Source organism: Anolis carolinensis, chromosome 5 (assembly GCF_035594765.1).
Source record: "Anolis carolinensis isolate JA03-04 chromosome 5, rAnoCar3.1.pri, whole genome shotgun sequence".
NCBI lineage: Eukaryota > Metazoa > Chordata > Lepidosauria > Squamata > Dactyloidae > Anolis > Anolis carolinensis.
In genome coordinates, this window is record NC_085845.1 from 204,140,690 (window position 1) to 204,157,842 (window position 17,153).

A 17,153-nucleotide genomic window follows, 5' to 3' on the forward strand; every position below is an offset into this window, starting at 1 on the left:
AGGGTCAGGCTCAGGCTGAGCTACAACACCGCCCTCCCTCCATTGCTCACTAGCTCACTCACCGGGCCGGGTCCCGGCAGCAACAGCAGAACCAGGACCCGGCCCAGTGAGTGAGTGAGTGAACAAGGGAGAGCGGCAAAGGTAGCTGCGGGGTAGGGAGCCGGGGTCTGGACGAGTCAGGAAGGTGATTCTGCTGCCGCTTCCGCCTTTGCCACCCACCCTCCCTCACTCACGTGCGTAGAACCAGGACCCAGCCGGCCCAGGAGGGCAGGTGAGCGAGCGAGCGAGACCCCGGGCGTTGGATAATACGGTGTGTTGGATGAGCGGTAATCATAAAACTAAGACTCTCCTGTATTAGTGTTGCGTATCGAACTACTTTTTCTGCCAAATTTGTTGTATAACATGATGTTTTGGTGCTTCATTTGCAAAATCATAACCTAGTTTGATGTTTAATAGGCTTTTCCTTGATCCCTCCTTATTATCCAACATATTTGCTTATCCAAAATTCTGCCGGCCCGTTTATGTTGGATAAGTGAGACTCTACTGTATAAATACTTATGGAATTTTTACCTAAAAGTAGGCAATGAAACTAAACCACCCAGAACCATGAAACTTGGCAACACAACCCACAATTTTTGTGACTAGGTTCCGACAATGGGAGATGGAGGCGGGCTATAAAAATAAAGTTATTATTATATTATTATAAACAAGCTGTTGCTTGTTCGGTGCCAGAGGGAAAGACAGCAGATAAATAAAACAAAGTACAGTAGAGTCTCACTTATCCAAGCTAAACAGGCTGACAGAAGCTTGGATAAGCGAATATCTTGGATAATAAGGAGGCATTAAGGAAAAGCCTATTAAACATCAAACTAGGTTATGATTTCACAAATTAAGCACCAAAACATCATGTTAGACAACAAATTTGGCAGGAAAAGTAGTTCAGTACGCAGGAATGCTATGTAGTAATTACTGTATTTATGAATTTAGCACAAAAATATCACGATATATTGAAAACATTGACTACAAAAATGCGTTGGATAATCCAGAACGTTGGATAAGCGAGTGTTGGAGAAGTGAGACTCTACTGTATATAGCAGGGGTCCCCAAACTTTTAAAGCCGAGGGCCGGTCCACAATCCTTCAGACTGTGGAGGGGCCGGATTATCATTTGAAAAAAAAATACAAACAAATTCTGATGCACACTGCACATGTCTTATTTGTAGTGCAAAAACAACAACAACAAGAACAATGAAAAAACAATACAATATTTAAAAATAAAAATAATTTTAACCAACATACATTTATCAGGATTTCAATGGGAAGTGTGCTTCTGCTTCTGGCCAATGAGATAGTCAAGTTAATTAGGATTGTTGTTGTTGCTGTTGTTGTTGTTGTTGTTGTTGTTGTGTGCCTTCAAGTCATTTCAGACTTTGGGCGAGCCTAAGTCTAAAATGTATTTACTTATTATTTATTTATTTACTGCATTTATTTACTACATTTGTATCACACCCTTCTCACCCCAAAGGGGACTCAGAGTGGCTTTCAAATTATATGTACATACAATATATTATATTATATTATTAGCATAGCACAATATTAGCATTATATATTACTATATTGAACTATACCACTATACTATAATATTATTAGTAATATTATATGTAATAAAGAATATATAATTAATATTATTATATGGTATTATTATTAGTGTTATATTGTATTACATTATAATATTATTATCAATATTATATGTATATACAATAGATTATATTATAAAACTGAGGGCGGGGGCCAGGTAAATGACCTCGGAGGGCCGCATCCGGCCCCCGGGCCTTAGTTTGGGGACCCCTGGTATATAGTGTTACATTGCATTGCATTGCGCAAGCGCTCCCTCTGCTGGTGGCTGCGAGTAACAGCAGCCTGCTTTCTCCTCGGGCGGGGCGAGAGGAGTAGGAGGTGTCTCACACTGCGCATGCGCCACTCCGAAGCGGACGGAACCATTGGGCAGAGCCAGAGCGGGAGAACCCGGAAGTAAGCACCAAAGGGGGAAGCACGTGGGTGAGGTTTTATTTTTGACATGAGAAGTGGGTCGTTTTCGGCTGGGGTGGGGGGGATTTTTTAAAGTTTCCTACTGGTAATATTCCCAATGATATGCATTTGCCTGGGATCGTTGTGAGCTTTCCGAGCTGTATGGCCATGCTCCAGAAGCACTCTCTCCTGACGTTTTGCCCACATCTTTGGCAGGCATCCTCAGAGGTTGTGAGGTCTGTTGGAAACTAGACAAGTGGTGTTTATATATCCCAGGGTGGGAGAAAGAACTCTTGTCTTTTTAAGGCAGGTGTGAGCGTTGCAATCGGCCACCTTGATTAGCATTGAATGGCCTTGCAGATTGAAAGCCTGGCTGCTTCCTGCCTGGAGGAGTCCTTTTTTTGGGAGGTGTGAGCTGGCTCTGATAGTTTCATGTCTGGAATTCCTCTAATTTCAGAGTGTTGTTCTTTATTTACTGTCTTGATCAAGGGTCCCCAAACTAAGGCCCCCGCCCTCAGTTTTATAATATAATATATTGTATATACATATAATATTGATAATAATATTATAATGTAATACAATATAACACTAATAATAATACCATATAATAATATTAATTATATATTCTATATTACACATAATATTACTAATAATATTACAGTATAGTGGTATAGTTCAATATAGTAATATATAATGCTAATATTGTGCTATGCTAATAATATAATATATTGTATGTACATATAATATTGATAATAATATTATAATGTAATACAATATAACACTAATAATAATACCATATGATAATATTAATTATATATTCTATATTACACATAATATTACTAATAATATTACAGTATAGTGGTATAGTTCAATATAGTAATATATAATGCTAATATTGTGCTATGCTAATAATATAATATATTGTATGTACATATAATATTGATAATAATATTATAATGTAATACAATATAACACTAATAATAATACCATATAATAATATTAATTATATATTCTATATTACACATAATATTACTAATAATATTACAGTATAGTGGTATAGTTCAATAAAGTAATATATAATGCTAATATTGTGCTATGCTAATAATATAATATATTGTATGTACATATAATATTGATAATAATATTATAATGTAATACAATATAACACTAATAATAATACCATATAATAATATTAATTATATATTCTATATTACATATAATATTACTAATAATACTACAGTATAGTGGTATAGTTCAATAAAGTAATATATAATGCTAATATTGTGCTATGCTAATAATATAATATATTGTATGTACATATAATATTGATAATAATATTATAATGTAATACAATATAACACTAATAATAATACCATATAATAATATTAATTATATATTCTATATTACACATAATATTACTAATAATACTACAGTATAGTGGTATAGTTCAATATAGTAATATATAATGCTAATATTGTGCTATGCTAATAATATAATATATTGTATGTACATATAATATTGATAATAATATTATAATGTAATACAATATAACACTAATAATAATACCATATAATAATATTAATTATATATTCTATATTACACATAATATTACTAATAATATTACAGTATAGTGGTATAGTTCAATAAAGTAATATATAATGCTAATATTGTGCTATGCTAATAATATAATATATTGTATGTACATATAATTTGTAAGCCGCTCTGAGTCCCCTTTGGGGTGAGGAGGGTGTGATACAAATGTAGTAAATAAATGCAGTAAATAAATAAATAATAAATAAATACATTTTAGACTTAGACTCGCCCAAAGTCTGAAATGACTTGAAGGCACACAACAACAACAACAACAACAACAACAACAACAACCCTAATTAACTTGACTATCTCATTGGCCAGAAGCAGGAGCACACTTCCCATTGAAATCCTGATAAATGTATGTTGGTTAAAATTATTTTTATTTTTAAATATTGTATTGTTCTTTCATAGTTCTTGTTCTTGTTGTTGTTTTTGCACTACAAATAAGACATGTGCAGTGTGCATCAGAATTTGTTTGTACTGTATTTTTTTTTCAAATGATAATCCGGCCCCTCAGCAGTCTGAAGGATTGTGGACCGGCCCTCGGCTTAAAAAGTTTGAGGACCCCTGGTCTTGATTTTAGAGTTTTGTTTTTTTTTTAAAATACTGGGAGCTAGATTTTGTTCGTTTTCATGGTTTCCACCTTTTTTGTTGAAATTGTCCACGTGCTTCTTTTGGATTACACAGAGAAGCCACTGAAACCCACAAGAAGCATGTGGACGGTTTCAATTGAAAGGAGGAAACAATGAAAGTGAACAAAATCTGTCTCCCAGTATTAAAAAAATGACAGTATTTTTAAAAAATCCGGTTCTTTTCCCGGTGTGTTTCCATAGTTTAGTCCAGGGGTCCCCAAACTAAGGCCCCTCCAAGGTCATTTACCTGGCCCCCGCCCTCATTTATAATATATTTTTATATCAGTTTTGGTCCAAAACTATTTAGTTGCTTGTGATTTCTTTTCTTTTCTATTTTATTTCCATTATTTGAAATGTATTTGCTGTACCAATGCTTTTGACACGAAATAAATAAGTTTATATAATATAATATATATACATATGATATTGATAATATTATCATGTTATGCAATGTAATACTAATGATAATATCATATAATAATATTAATTACATGTTTACATAATATATTGTATATACATATAATATTGATAAGAATATTATCATGTTATACAATACAATATAATACTAATAATACCATATAATAATATTAATTACATGTTATATATTACATATAATATTACAGTATAGTGGTATAGTTCAATATAGTAAGATATCATGCTAATATTGTGCAATGCTAATAATATAATATATTGTATGTACATACAGCTGCTCTGAGTCCCCTTTGGGGTGAGAAGGGTGGGATATAAATGTAATAAATAAATGTAGTAAATGAATAAATAAATAATTTTAGACTTAGGCTCGCCCACTTGACTTGAAGGCACACAACAACAACAACAACCCTAATTAACTTGACCATCTCATTGGCCTGATAGGTTTATGTTGGTTAAAATTGTTTTCATTTTAAAATATTGTATTGTTCTTTCATTGTTGTTGTTGCTGTTTTGCACTACAAATAAGACATGTGCAGTGTGCATAGGAATTTGTTTATATTTTTTTTCAAATGATAATTCGGCCCCTCAACAGTCTGAAGGATTGTAGGCCGGCCCTTTGCTTTAAAAGTTTGAGGACCCCTGGTTTAGTCTAAGAATTCATTTCTCCTTGTTTGCATTGAGATATTATTTTATTAGAATCCAGTCCATTTGTTTTTTTGGGGGGGATTCCCTGTGTATCTTTCAATTGATAGGTTAGAACAGGGGTCCCCAAACTTTTTAAGCCAAGGTCCGGTCCACAATCCTTCAAACTGTTGAGGGGCCGGATTATCCTTTGAAAAAACAAACAAACAAATTCCGATGCACACTGCATATGTCTTATTTGTAGTGCAAAAACAACAACAACAATGAAAGAACAATACAATATTTAAAAATAAAAACAATTTTAACCAATATACATTTATCAGGGTTTCAATGGGAAGTGTGCTCCTGCTTCTGGCCAATGAGATAGTCAAGTTAATTAGGGTTGTTGTTGTTGTTGTTGTTGTTGTGTGCCTTCAAGTCATTTCAGATTTTGGGCGAGCCTAAGTCTAAAATTTATTTATTTATTATTTATTTATTTACTGCATTTATTTACTACATTTGTATCGCACCCTTCTCACCCCAAAGGGGACTCAGAGTGGCTTACAAATTATATGTACATACAATATATTATATTATTAGCACTAACCTTGCCCGGCCACGCGTTGCTGTGGCAAAGTGGTGGTGGTATTGGTTAAAAGTTGTTGTGGAATTTTTATTTGGCGTTATTTGTATTTTTTTAATTAATTTTATTGTAACTTATCTTTTTTATTATATTTTATTATTTTGTTGTATTATTTTTAGTTATTTTATTATTATAGTATTTTATTGTATTAATTTTTAGTGTTTTTAATTATTTTAGTGTTTTTTATTTTTTTATTGTATCTGTATTTATTTTATTTTTTATTCTTTTATCAACACTGGGCTGAGTGGGTTGCTAGGAGACCAAGTGGGCGGAGCTTAGCCTTCTAAGTGGCAGCAATTGGATAAAAACAATTATTTCTCTCCCTCTAATTAGGACTTTATTTTTCTTTTTGTTGTCGGAACCTAGGGGCAAGGATGGTGGGTTGTGTTGCCAAATTTCTAGGTTTTGGGGCTTGTACTTTTGTTGTTTAGTGGGAGGAACGGACACCATTACTCCTTTATATATATAGATAGCACACTATTAGCATTATATATTACTATATTGAACTATACCACTATACTGTAATATTATTAGTAATATTATATGTAATATAGAATATATAATTAATATTATTATAGGTATTATTATTAGTGTTATATTGTATTACATTATAATATTATTATCAATATTATATGCATATACAATATATTATATTATAAAACTGAGGGCAGGGGCCAGGTAAATGACCTCGGAGGGCTGCATCCGGCCCCCGGGCCTTAGTTTGGGGACCCCTGGGTTAGAATATCCATTTTCATTATATCTAATACTTTCATGATCCAGTCGTCTGACGTAGGAGATTCTTTGATCTTCCAATTCTTTGCATAAACAATTCTGGCCGCTGTCACCAAATAATTAAATAATATATCTTTATTTTTATCCCTTTGGAAGTCCAACATCCCCAGTAGAAGGAATTCTGGTTTCATTTCTATTTTCTCCAATAATTTTTTTTCTATTTTCTGATGTATAATTTTCCAATAATTCTTAGCCATTTTACAGGTAAAAAGTTCCCTCATGGGTGCCACATTTCCAACATTTTCCTTGCTCTTTTTTGTAATATTTGGCCAACTTCTGGGGTGTGATGTACCATTGGTACATCATCTTGTACCAATTTTCTTTTAGATCTAAACAATACGTATATTTTGTTTTTCGATTCCAACATTTCTCCCAATTCTCAAATTGGATTGAGTGGCCAATGTTACGAGCCCGCTTTATAATACAGTCCTTCACTGTCTCAGTTTCCGTTGACCATTGTAACAGAAGTATATATGTTTTCGTAATCTCCTTTTTTTTCGACTTTTAGTATTTGGTCTCATATTGATTCTTTTAACAAAACTTTTAGCAAAACTTTTAACGGATGTTTTAAAACTTTTAATGGATGGGCCAGGCTGTGGCACATGCTGTTGAGCAACCAGCTGCAACAAATCACTCTGACCAAGAGGTCATGAGTTCGAGGCCAGCTCGGAGCCTCGTGTTTGTCTTGTCTTTGTTCTATGTTAAGGCATTGAATGCTTGCCTTATATGTGTAATGTGATCCGCCCTGAGTCCCCTTCGGGGTGAGAAAGAAGGGCGGAATAGAAATACTGCAAATAAATAAATATTGTTTACATCTTTTCTCTCCTCCCAGCTCATTCTTGTGAAGATGCTCCACTCCTTCAGCTGTCGTGTCCCTCGCTTTGGGCCACGATGCTTGACCCTTTGGAGGGGATACCATCCCGTTGGCAAGAAGTCCATGTCCGAAGACCACAACTTTGGGCAATGGTATGGACAGTGGTTTGCCATTTTGGCCAGTAGTATGAGAAAGCGGCACTTGGACAGAGCCAACTTTGCCAACTCGACAAAGAACGTGTTCCTTGGAACGAGGGGGACGTTGAACTCCGCCGGAACCCGTTGCCCTTACTCACAGAGTAGTGAATCCGGCCCACGATTCGCACTGAGGACCCGGATCGCGATCACCGTCCTCATTGGGAGCGGGATCGTAGCCGCTGGGCTGTACGTCCGCTCCGAAAAGGCCGAGGCGGAGAAGCGGAGGCGCATCGAGGAGCTGCGCAAGCTGGCCATCGGTCAGGGGGACTTCCGCTTGGTGGACCACACCGGCCGGCCGCGCTCGAAATCCGACTTCCGGGGCCAGTGGGTCCTGCTCTACTTCGGCTTCACGCACTGCCCGGACATCTGCCCCGAAGAGCTGGAGAAGATGAGCCGCGCGGTGGAGCTCCTCGATGGAGAGGCCCACCTGCCCCGGGTCCAGCCGGTCTTCATCACGGTCGACCCCGAAAGGGACGACGTGGCCGCCGTGGCCAAGTACGTCAAGGAGTTCCACCCGCGGCTCCTGGGCCTCACCGGCACGGCCGAGGAAGTCAAGGAAGCCGGGAAGGCCTACCGGGTCTACTACAGCGCCGGCCCCAAAGACGAGGACCAGGACTACATCGTGGACCACACCGTCATCATCTACTTACTCAGCCCGGATGGGCTCTTCTTGGACTACTACCAGCGCAACAAGTCGGAGGCCAAGGTTGCGGAGAGTGTCAAGAAACACATGGAGACCTACCAGAGCCTCTTCGAATGAGCCTTCTTGGTTGGTCTCGTCACCAAAAGATGGCAGAGAGCATCAAGGACATGGAGGTGGACCAGGGCCTCCATGGATGAGCATGCTCTACTTCAGACACGGGCGAACTTCAGCCCTCTTCCAGGTGTTTTGGATTCACTGGTAGTTAGAAAGTCCAAAACACCTGGAAGAGGGCCAAAGTTTGCCCATGCCTGTCTATCTTATTGTGCCCAGTTTTGAAGAAGAGGACCTACCAGAACCTCTTCAGATGAGCAAGTGCGTTCTTGGTTGGTCTCGTCACCAAAAGATAGCAGAGAGCATCAAGAAGCACATGGAGATGTATCAGGATCTCCATGGATGAGCATGCTCTACTTCAGACATGGGCAAACTTCAGCCGTCCTCCAGGTGTTTTGGACTTCAACTCACACCATTCCTAACAGCCGGTAGGCTGTTAGGAATGGTGTGAGTTGAAGTCCAAAACACCTGGAGGATGGCTGAAGTTTGCCCATGCCAGCTCTACCGTAACGTGCCCAGTTTTGAAGAAGAGGTCCTACTAGAACCTCTTTGGATGAGCAGATGCGTTCTTGGTTGGTCTCGTCACCATTTGGTGATTTTGAAAAGAAGGTGGAAAGCATCAAGCACATGAAGGTGTACCAGGGTCTCCATGGATGACCATGCTCTACCTCAAGCATGGGCGAACTTTGAAGGGCTGAAGTTTGCCCATGCCTGCTCTACCTTAACATGCCGAGTTTTGAAGACCTATCAGAGTCTCTTCGGGTGAGGAAGTGCGTTCTTGATTGGTCTCGTCATTATTTGGTGATTTTGAAAAGATAGAGAGCATCAAGAAGCACATGGAGAAGACCACGGCCTCCATGGATGAGCATGCTCTTCCTCAAGCATGGGCAAACTTAAGCCTTCTTCCAGGTGTTTTGGATTCACTGGTTGTTAGGAAGTCCAAAACACCTGGAAGAGGGCTGAAGTTTACCCATGCCTGCTCTACCTTAATGTGCTCAGTTTTGAAGAGGACCTACAAGAACCTCTTTAGATGAGCAAATGCATTCTTGGTTGGTCTCATCACCATTTGGTGATTTGGAAAAGATAGCTGAAAGCATGAAGAAGCACATGGAGATGTACCAGGGCCTCCATGGATGACCATGCTGTATCTCAGGCATGGGCAAACTTTGAAGGGTTGAAGTTTGCCCATGCCTGCTCTACCTTAACATGCCCAGTTTTGAAGAAGACCTGCCAGTCTCTTCGGGTGAGCAAGTGCATTCTTGGTTGGTCTCGTCACCATTTGGTGATTTTGAAAAGATGGCAAGAAGCTGGGCAAGGCTTTTGGGAGTTGGAGTTCGAAAGGTTGGATGCCAGTGGTATATATAGTCCTCTGGAGGATGGCTGAAGTTTGCCCATGCCTGAGGTAGATTATGCTCATCCATGGAGGCTCCAGTGCACCTCCATGTGCTTCTCCAATGGTCAAGAGGTCTGGGAGATCCAAAAAACCTGGAGGACAAAAGGTTGGACACCACTGATTAACACTATTGGGATGTTGTCTTGCACTGAAATGACATTACTCCACACTGGGATTCCATAGCAGGAGTGTCTTTGTGTTGTTGAAGGCTTGATGTTGATATGCATTTTGCCCATGGTATTGATACTTACTGTACATATTATATGCATTGCATAAATCTGTGTCATATTTGATTTAGTTACAGGACAACTTAACACTTATACAGAACTATTGGGATGTTGCCTTGCGCTGAAATGACTTTACTCCACACTGGGATTCCATAGCAGGAGTGTCTTTCTTATATGCATTTTCCTGGACATTTTATCAGTTGAGGCCAAGATGTCAAAGACCTTCAAGAGGCACATGGAGATGTGCCACAGCCTCTTTGGATAAGCAAGTCGGTTGTTGTTTGGTCGGTGCAAGAGCCATTTGGTTCTTTACAGAAATACAAGATTTGGACATCTCTTTTAGTCACAACAGAGCACGCTAATGGCAGGAACAAAACATGAAGATCCAACCACTTTCCTTGGATTCGCACAGCCAAAGAATCAAACTCTATTCTGCTCTACTTGAATGTGCCCAATACATTTGAAGGCAGGGACTATTTATATGCATAAATCATAGCATCCCAGACTTAGAAGACGGATGGAAAAATACATGGATGGATGGATGGCTGGATAGATAGATCCTGTGCATTTGCCCTGAAATCACTTGTCCACATATAGTAAGCACAAAGATACCATATATACTTGAGTATAAGCCGACCTGAATATAAGCCGAGGCACCAAATTTTACCACAAAAAAAACCAGGGAAAACATTGACTCCAGTATAAGCCAAGATACCAATAAAATTACATTAATTGAGGCCTCAGTAGTTTAAATGTTTTTGAATCTTTACATCAAACTGTAATTTAAGATATTAAATCATTATTTTCATCTTCTTCAATGTAAATGGGCTTATGTAGCCTTTTAATAATCATAGAGTGAAATAATAAATGTAATAATAATAAATGCAATAAAATAATAAATGTAGTAATAAATAGAGTAAAATAATAAATGTATTATTAATAATAAAATAGAGTAAAATAAATGTAAAAGTAACAATAGTAATAGAGTAAAATAATAAATGTAATAGTAATACAGTAGAGTCTCACTTATCCAACATTCGCTTATACAAGGTTCTGGATTATCCAATGCATTTTTGTAGTCAATGTTTTCAATATATTGTGATATTTTGGTACTAAATTCGTAAATACAGTAATTACAACATAACATTACTGTGTATTAAACTTCTTTTTCTGTCAAATTTGTTGTATAACATGATGTTTTGGTGCCTCATTTGTAAAATCATAACCTAATTTGATGTTTAATAGGCTTTTCCTTAATCCCTCCTTATTATCCAACATATTTGCTTATCCAACCTTCTGCCGGCCCGTTTAGCTTGGATAGGTCAGACTCTACTGTATTTATTACTGTCAGAACCCTGCTACTAGAGCCTGGATGTGGCTCTGAGTTTCAGGGTCACTGACATTGATAAGACACCTGCGTCCCAGGACTCGGAGGAGAAACGGCTGATGGACTTGGCGGGGAATTTGCGCGGGGTTTTACTGAGCGGGAAGAGACTGTTCAAATGAGGGGGAGGGTATATAAAGGAGGGTTGGCCGGAGCCTCCCATTCTTGGCTTTTCTGATGTTCATGTTTCCTACAGTAAAAGTTCCTGGTGATACCACAGAGAGTCTCGTGTGTTCATTCAGGAGCGGCTGTGGTGAGCTGACACTAAGCCAAGAATACGGACACCATCCCGCTGTAGCGGTGAGGTGTAACATGCAAGTGGAGGATGAAGAGCTCTTGGGCGCCGGAGGAGGAAGGTCGGAAAGGGCCACTCCCGAGACGGACGCTGAGTTCCACCAGCTGGCGGCCCTGGCGTCATCCACCGCTTATGCCCAGCCAAATGGGGTAACCCAGAGGCGCGGAGTGGTGCGGGGAGATAGCACCGGAGGAGAGGAAGGTTCACCTTCCCCAGGCCCGCAAAAGATGGTGTTTCTGGAGGAGAGGATGTCGGCGATGGAGACCACCCTGGCAGTGATGTCGAGGGCGATGGAGCGCCTGGCGGTTTTGGCGGAGCCGGAGCGAGGAAGGGAACTCCGGGCTAGCTCAATGTGGGACGTGAGCATGGGAAGCAGCCAGGGCTTTGCAGACCTCCCAGCACCGAAGGGAAGGGAAATGCGAAAGGAGCCCGGTGCCCGGCCCAAGATCCAAACGAGCCTGACGCGGGTGGAGGAGAGTGACGACGAAGGGGAAAAGCCTCCGAGAATCCCGGCTACGCTCCCAACTGAGACCCTGGTGCCCCTGGCGAATGCCGGGCGTGGCACAGGACAAAGGGAAGCAGCAGCGGGGCCCACTGGCCCGCAAGGGGGCTTGCGACGGGCGGAGAATTGGGGATTGCCACCACAGGGACCCCTACCGAGACGAGAGGAACTAAGGATCGAGTTTGGGGGAGAGTCCTCTGAACTGGATTTTTTCCTGACCACGGTGAGGGGCTATATGGAGGACAATGCCCACACTTTTAGAACGGAATCCAGCCGGGTACGGGCCATTGGTGCAGTGTTGAAGAGGGGAGCGGCCAGCTGGTACGTTCAACTACACGCGCGGCGCGACCCATGTCTGGGGTCACTCCGACGCTTTATGGGGGCCCTGGAGACCCGTTTCCGAGATCCACTGGAGCAGATCCGGGCGAGGGAGGAGTTGAAGACCGTCTCCCAGGGGCAGAGGTCGGTATCTGAGTATGCGGAGGAGTTCCAATGCCTCGCTGAAAAGGTGCCGGAATGGTCTGCAGTGACAAAGATAGAACTCTTCAAAGAGGGGCTCAGGCGGGAGATCCTCTCCTGGGCGGTGCATCGTGATGAGCCTGACACACTGCGCGGATGGATTCAGCTGGCGGGGCGCATCGAGACATCGCTGGCCCAGGCGAGGAGGCACCGAGGAGGGCTACAGCAGCGGCCGCAGATGAAAGAGGGGAGCCGGAAGGAGGGATCAACCCCAGCCGGGAGGAGAACGGAGCCGACAGGGAACGTGAGCACCAGCAGGAGGGGCTGCTTCGTGTGCGGCCGTTTGGGCCACAGGGCTGCCGAGTGCTGGCAGAGAAAAGGGGAAGGCGGAGGCCCGCCCAAACCAAGAGCCGTGGCAGGGAAACGCGCCGAGGAAGAACCACCGATGAGGCACCACTCGGGGGGGTTGGTAAGTCAGGACAAAGCCATGATAGTGGTCCCCATTCAGCTGGAAAGTGGCAGCAAACAAGCAACCTGCAAAGCATTTGTGGATTGTGGATGTTCCAGGAACATCATCTCCCCTGAATTAGCCGAGGGATTGGGATGCGAAAGAACGAACCTAGAATCCCCAATAGCTTTTTCGCAGTTGGACGGATCCACAGCATCGGGATCATTAGCTAAGTACAGTGCCGAAGATGTAAAGTGTAAGATAGGGAGTTGGGAAGGAAAGGTGTCATTTGTGATATCACAAATAGCCAGCTATAATGTTATACTAGGCATGCCATGGCTGGGGCAGGCCAACCCGCAAATCAACTGGGAGGATAAGAGCATGATCTTCAGGATGAAGTTGGAAGGAGGGAGCCAGGAAGTGGAAAGGGAGCCGGGGAAAAGGGGGGAGGAAGACTCTATCAGGATAGCAGAACTGGCAGATAAATTACCCCCAGAGTATCGGGATTTTGTGGACGTATTTGATGAGAAGGAAGCAGACAGTTTCCCACCGAAGCGGAGAGTTGAAGTGAAGATAGAGCTAGTCCCAGGAGCAGAGCTTCCTAAGGCAAAAATATACCCAATGTCGGCTAGGGAAAAGGAGGAACTGAGAAAATACATTGATAAAAACCTAGCGAGGGGTTTCATAGAGCCTTCAAATTCCCCTCTAGGGGCGCCTGTGTTGTTCAGGCGCAAAAAGGACCAAACGCTGAGGCTCTGCATTGACTACAGGGGCCTGAATGCAATCAGTTCTGGAAATAAATACCCCCTACCTTTAGTGAAGGACTTGATCGCCCAGTTATCGGAGGGACAGATATTCACTAAATTGGACTTAATTGAAGCGTACCATAAATTGCAGATTAAACCAGAGGACAGGTGGAAGACGGCCTTCTCCTGTGCATTCGGATTATTCAATTATCGTGTGCTCCCTTTCGGTTTGTGCGGCGGAGGCGCCGCGTTCATGCAATTAATCAACGAAGTGTTGCATCCATTGTTGTACAAGGGAGTCTTTGTTTTTTTAGATGACATATTGTTAGTATCTCGGACTAAGGAGCAACACATAGAACTAGTCAGGGAAGTCCTGCAAAAGTTGAGAGAAGCAAAACTGTATGCGAAGCTTGCCAAGTGCGAGTTCAATAAAGACCAGATAGACTTTCTGGGGTATAGGATTTCCTCCCAGGGAGTGGCGATGGACCCTGCGAAGGTAGAAGACGTGAGGGGGTGGGAAGCCCCCAAAACACGGAAGCAGCTGCAATCCTTCCTAGGGTTCGCAAACTTCTATAGAACATTTATCAAGGACTTTGCGCGCCTCACTTTGCCATTAACGGATTTGTTAAAGACTAAAGGTAGGGGAGAAACAGCCAAAGTGAAGGCCCCAGGGGCCAAACTGACCTGGACAATAGAATGCCAGGAGGCTTTCGAAGCCCTAAAAAAGCGTTTTACTGAGGAGCCTGTCCTACAGCACCCTGATATGTCTAAAGCCTTTGTATTACATTGCGATGCGTCAGACCGGGCATATGGGGCAGTTCTGCTACAGAAAGACGAGGGGGGGAACCTGAAGCCATGTGGCTATCTGTCAAAAAAGTTTAGCGATACAGAAAAAAACTGGCCGATTTGGGAGAGAGAAGCCTTAGCGATTCTAAAAGCACTAGAGTGCTGGAGACACTTTCTGGAAGGAAGTGGAACACCGTTTGAGGTGTGGACTGACCATAGAAATTTACAGTATCTAAGATCCCCTCGTAAACTATCAGCGAAGCAAATTAGATGGGCCCAATATTTCAGCCGTTTTGATTTCAGACTCAGATTCTTCCAGGGGAAACATAATATACTCGCTGACGCTCTCTCTCGGATGCCTCAGCACGGGGGAGGAATTCAGGAATCTGAAGGGAGTATTTTTCTTGATAAGCAATGGGGCCTGGCAGTACTAACTCGAGCACAAGCGGCCAAAGAAAACAAACGTACTGCCATTTCCACGGGGGGAGGAGAAATATGGGAGGAAGAGTTGAAGCGAGCGTATGGAATGGACAAATGGTTACAAACAAACAAAGAAAAGGGAGAATTGTGTGGGGATTTGGTGTTTGTAAATAAGAAATTGTATATTCCTGAATGTTTAAGACGAGAAATGTTAAGGAAGTACCATGATAACAAGGGTGCGGGTCATCTAGGCCCCACCAGGACTATTAAACTGTTGGCCAAACAATGCTGGTGGCCCGGAATGAGGAAAGACGCCAGGGGATACGTCACGCAGTGTGAATTATGTGCAGAGGGAAAAACACCACCGGGGAAGCCCCAGGGGCTATTGCAGAAGGTGGTGGAGCCCATGAGGCCATGGGAATGCGTAGCCATGGATTTTGTAGGCGAACTACCCCCCAGCAGAGGCCACAGATACATTTGGACAATATTGGACCTATTCTCAAAACAGGCACACTTTGTGGCTCTGCCAAAACTCCCTTCAGCTGAAAAACTTGCTGATTTGTATGTGAAGCATGTATATCGCCTACATGGGTGTCCCGACAAAATAATTAGTGACCGGGGAGTCCAATTTACTGCAAAATTTTGGGGAAAATTCTTACAGCTGTTAGGAGCAGAAAGGAACCTGAGCTCGGCCTTTCATCCCGCGACCAACGGGGGGGTCGAACGTACCCAACAGACACTGTGCCAATTCTTAAGGATGTACACCAATTATAGACAGGATGATTGGGCGGACCTTCTTCCGTTTGCTGAGATGGCTTTTAACGGGGCCGTACATTCGGCCACAGGTCGTGCCCCATTCGAAATAGTATACGGACAGGAGGTGGCACCTTTCCCCAGGCTACCCGAGTGGAAGGAAGGGGAGGGCCAGACCGACGAGGAATGGCCGGCCAAAATCAAGCAAGGGTGGCAAACCGTGGTAGAGGCATTGCGGGAAACACAAAAGAAGTACAAGCTCTTTGCGGATCGTAGGCGCCGAGAGGGGGACAAATTGGGCGAAGGAGATCTGGTTTGGCTGAGCACAAAAAACCTGAAATTGGGGTTCCCATCCAAGAAATTGGCTCCACGCTATATAGGGCCATTCAGGGTAGCAAAAAGAATAAACGAAGTGACCTATGAGCTGAGGCTACCAAAGGACCTAGGAAAGGTACACCCGGTATTCCATTGCAGCCTGTTAAAAAAGTATAAAGGAACTCTGGACAGCGGAGAACAATAGTTGTGTTTAATCTTTTCCTTCCAGGACGAAGGGGAGGAGGACGCCATGTCAGAACCCTGCTACTAGAGCCTGGATGTGGCTCTGAGTTTCAGGGTCACTGACATTGATAAGACACCTGCGTCCCAGGACTCGGAGGAGAAACGGCTGATGGACTTGGCGGGGAATTTGCGCGGGGTTTTACTGAGCGGGAAGAGACTGTTCAAATGAGGGGGAGGGTATATAAAGGAGGGTTGGCCGGAGCCTCCCATTCTTGGCTTTTCTGATGTTCATGTTTCCTACAGTAAAAGTTCCTGGTGATACCACAGAGAGTCTCGTGTGTTCATTCAGGAGCGGCTGTGGTGAGCTGACATATTACTATTATTATTACATGTATTATTTTACTTTATTATTATTAAAAGTATACATAAGCATATTTACATTGAAGAAGATGAGAATGATTTGATCAGAGTTGGACAGTCTTATCTTAAATTAGAGCTTGATGTAAATAATTCAAAAATATTTAACCTACTGATGCCTCAATTAATGTAATTTTATTGGTATGTATTTTTATTTCTGAAATTTACCTTTCTGCTTATACTGGAGTCAATGTTTTCCCAGTTTTGGGGGGGGGGGGGTAAAATTAGGAGCCTCAGCTTATATTTGGGTCGGCTTATACTTGAGTATATACAGTCATAGAGTAAAATAATAAATGTAACAATACCAATAATAATAAAGA

At 42.0% G+C, this 17,153-nt stretch overlaps 1 protein-coding gene across 1 annotated transcript; it reads left to right on the forward strand.

Moving 5' to 3' along the window:
* The first annotated feature begins 1,961 nt into the window (after positions 1–1,961).
* LOC134299716 (protein SCO2 homolog, mitochondrial) lies at positions 1,962–11,303 on the forward strand. Its single transcript, XM_062983451.1, has 2 exons — positions 1,962–2,057; positions 7,573–11,303. The coding sequence occupies exon 2, from the start codon at positions 7,588–7,590 to the stop codon at positions 8,509–8,511; it is 924 nt and encodes a 307-aa protein (XP_062839521.1). The 5' UTR covers positions 1,962–2,057; positions 7,573–7,587; the 3' UTR covers positions 8,512–11,303.
* The last annotated feature ends 5,850 nt before the right edge of the window (positions 11,304–17,153 follow it).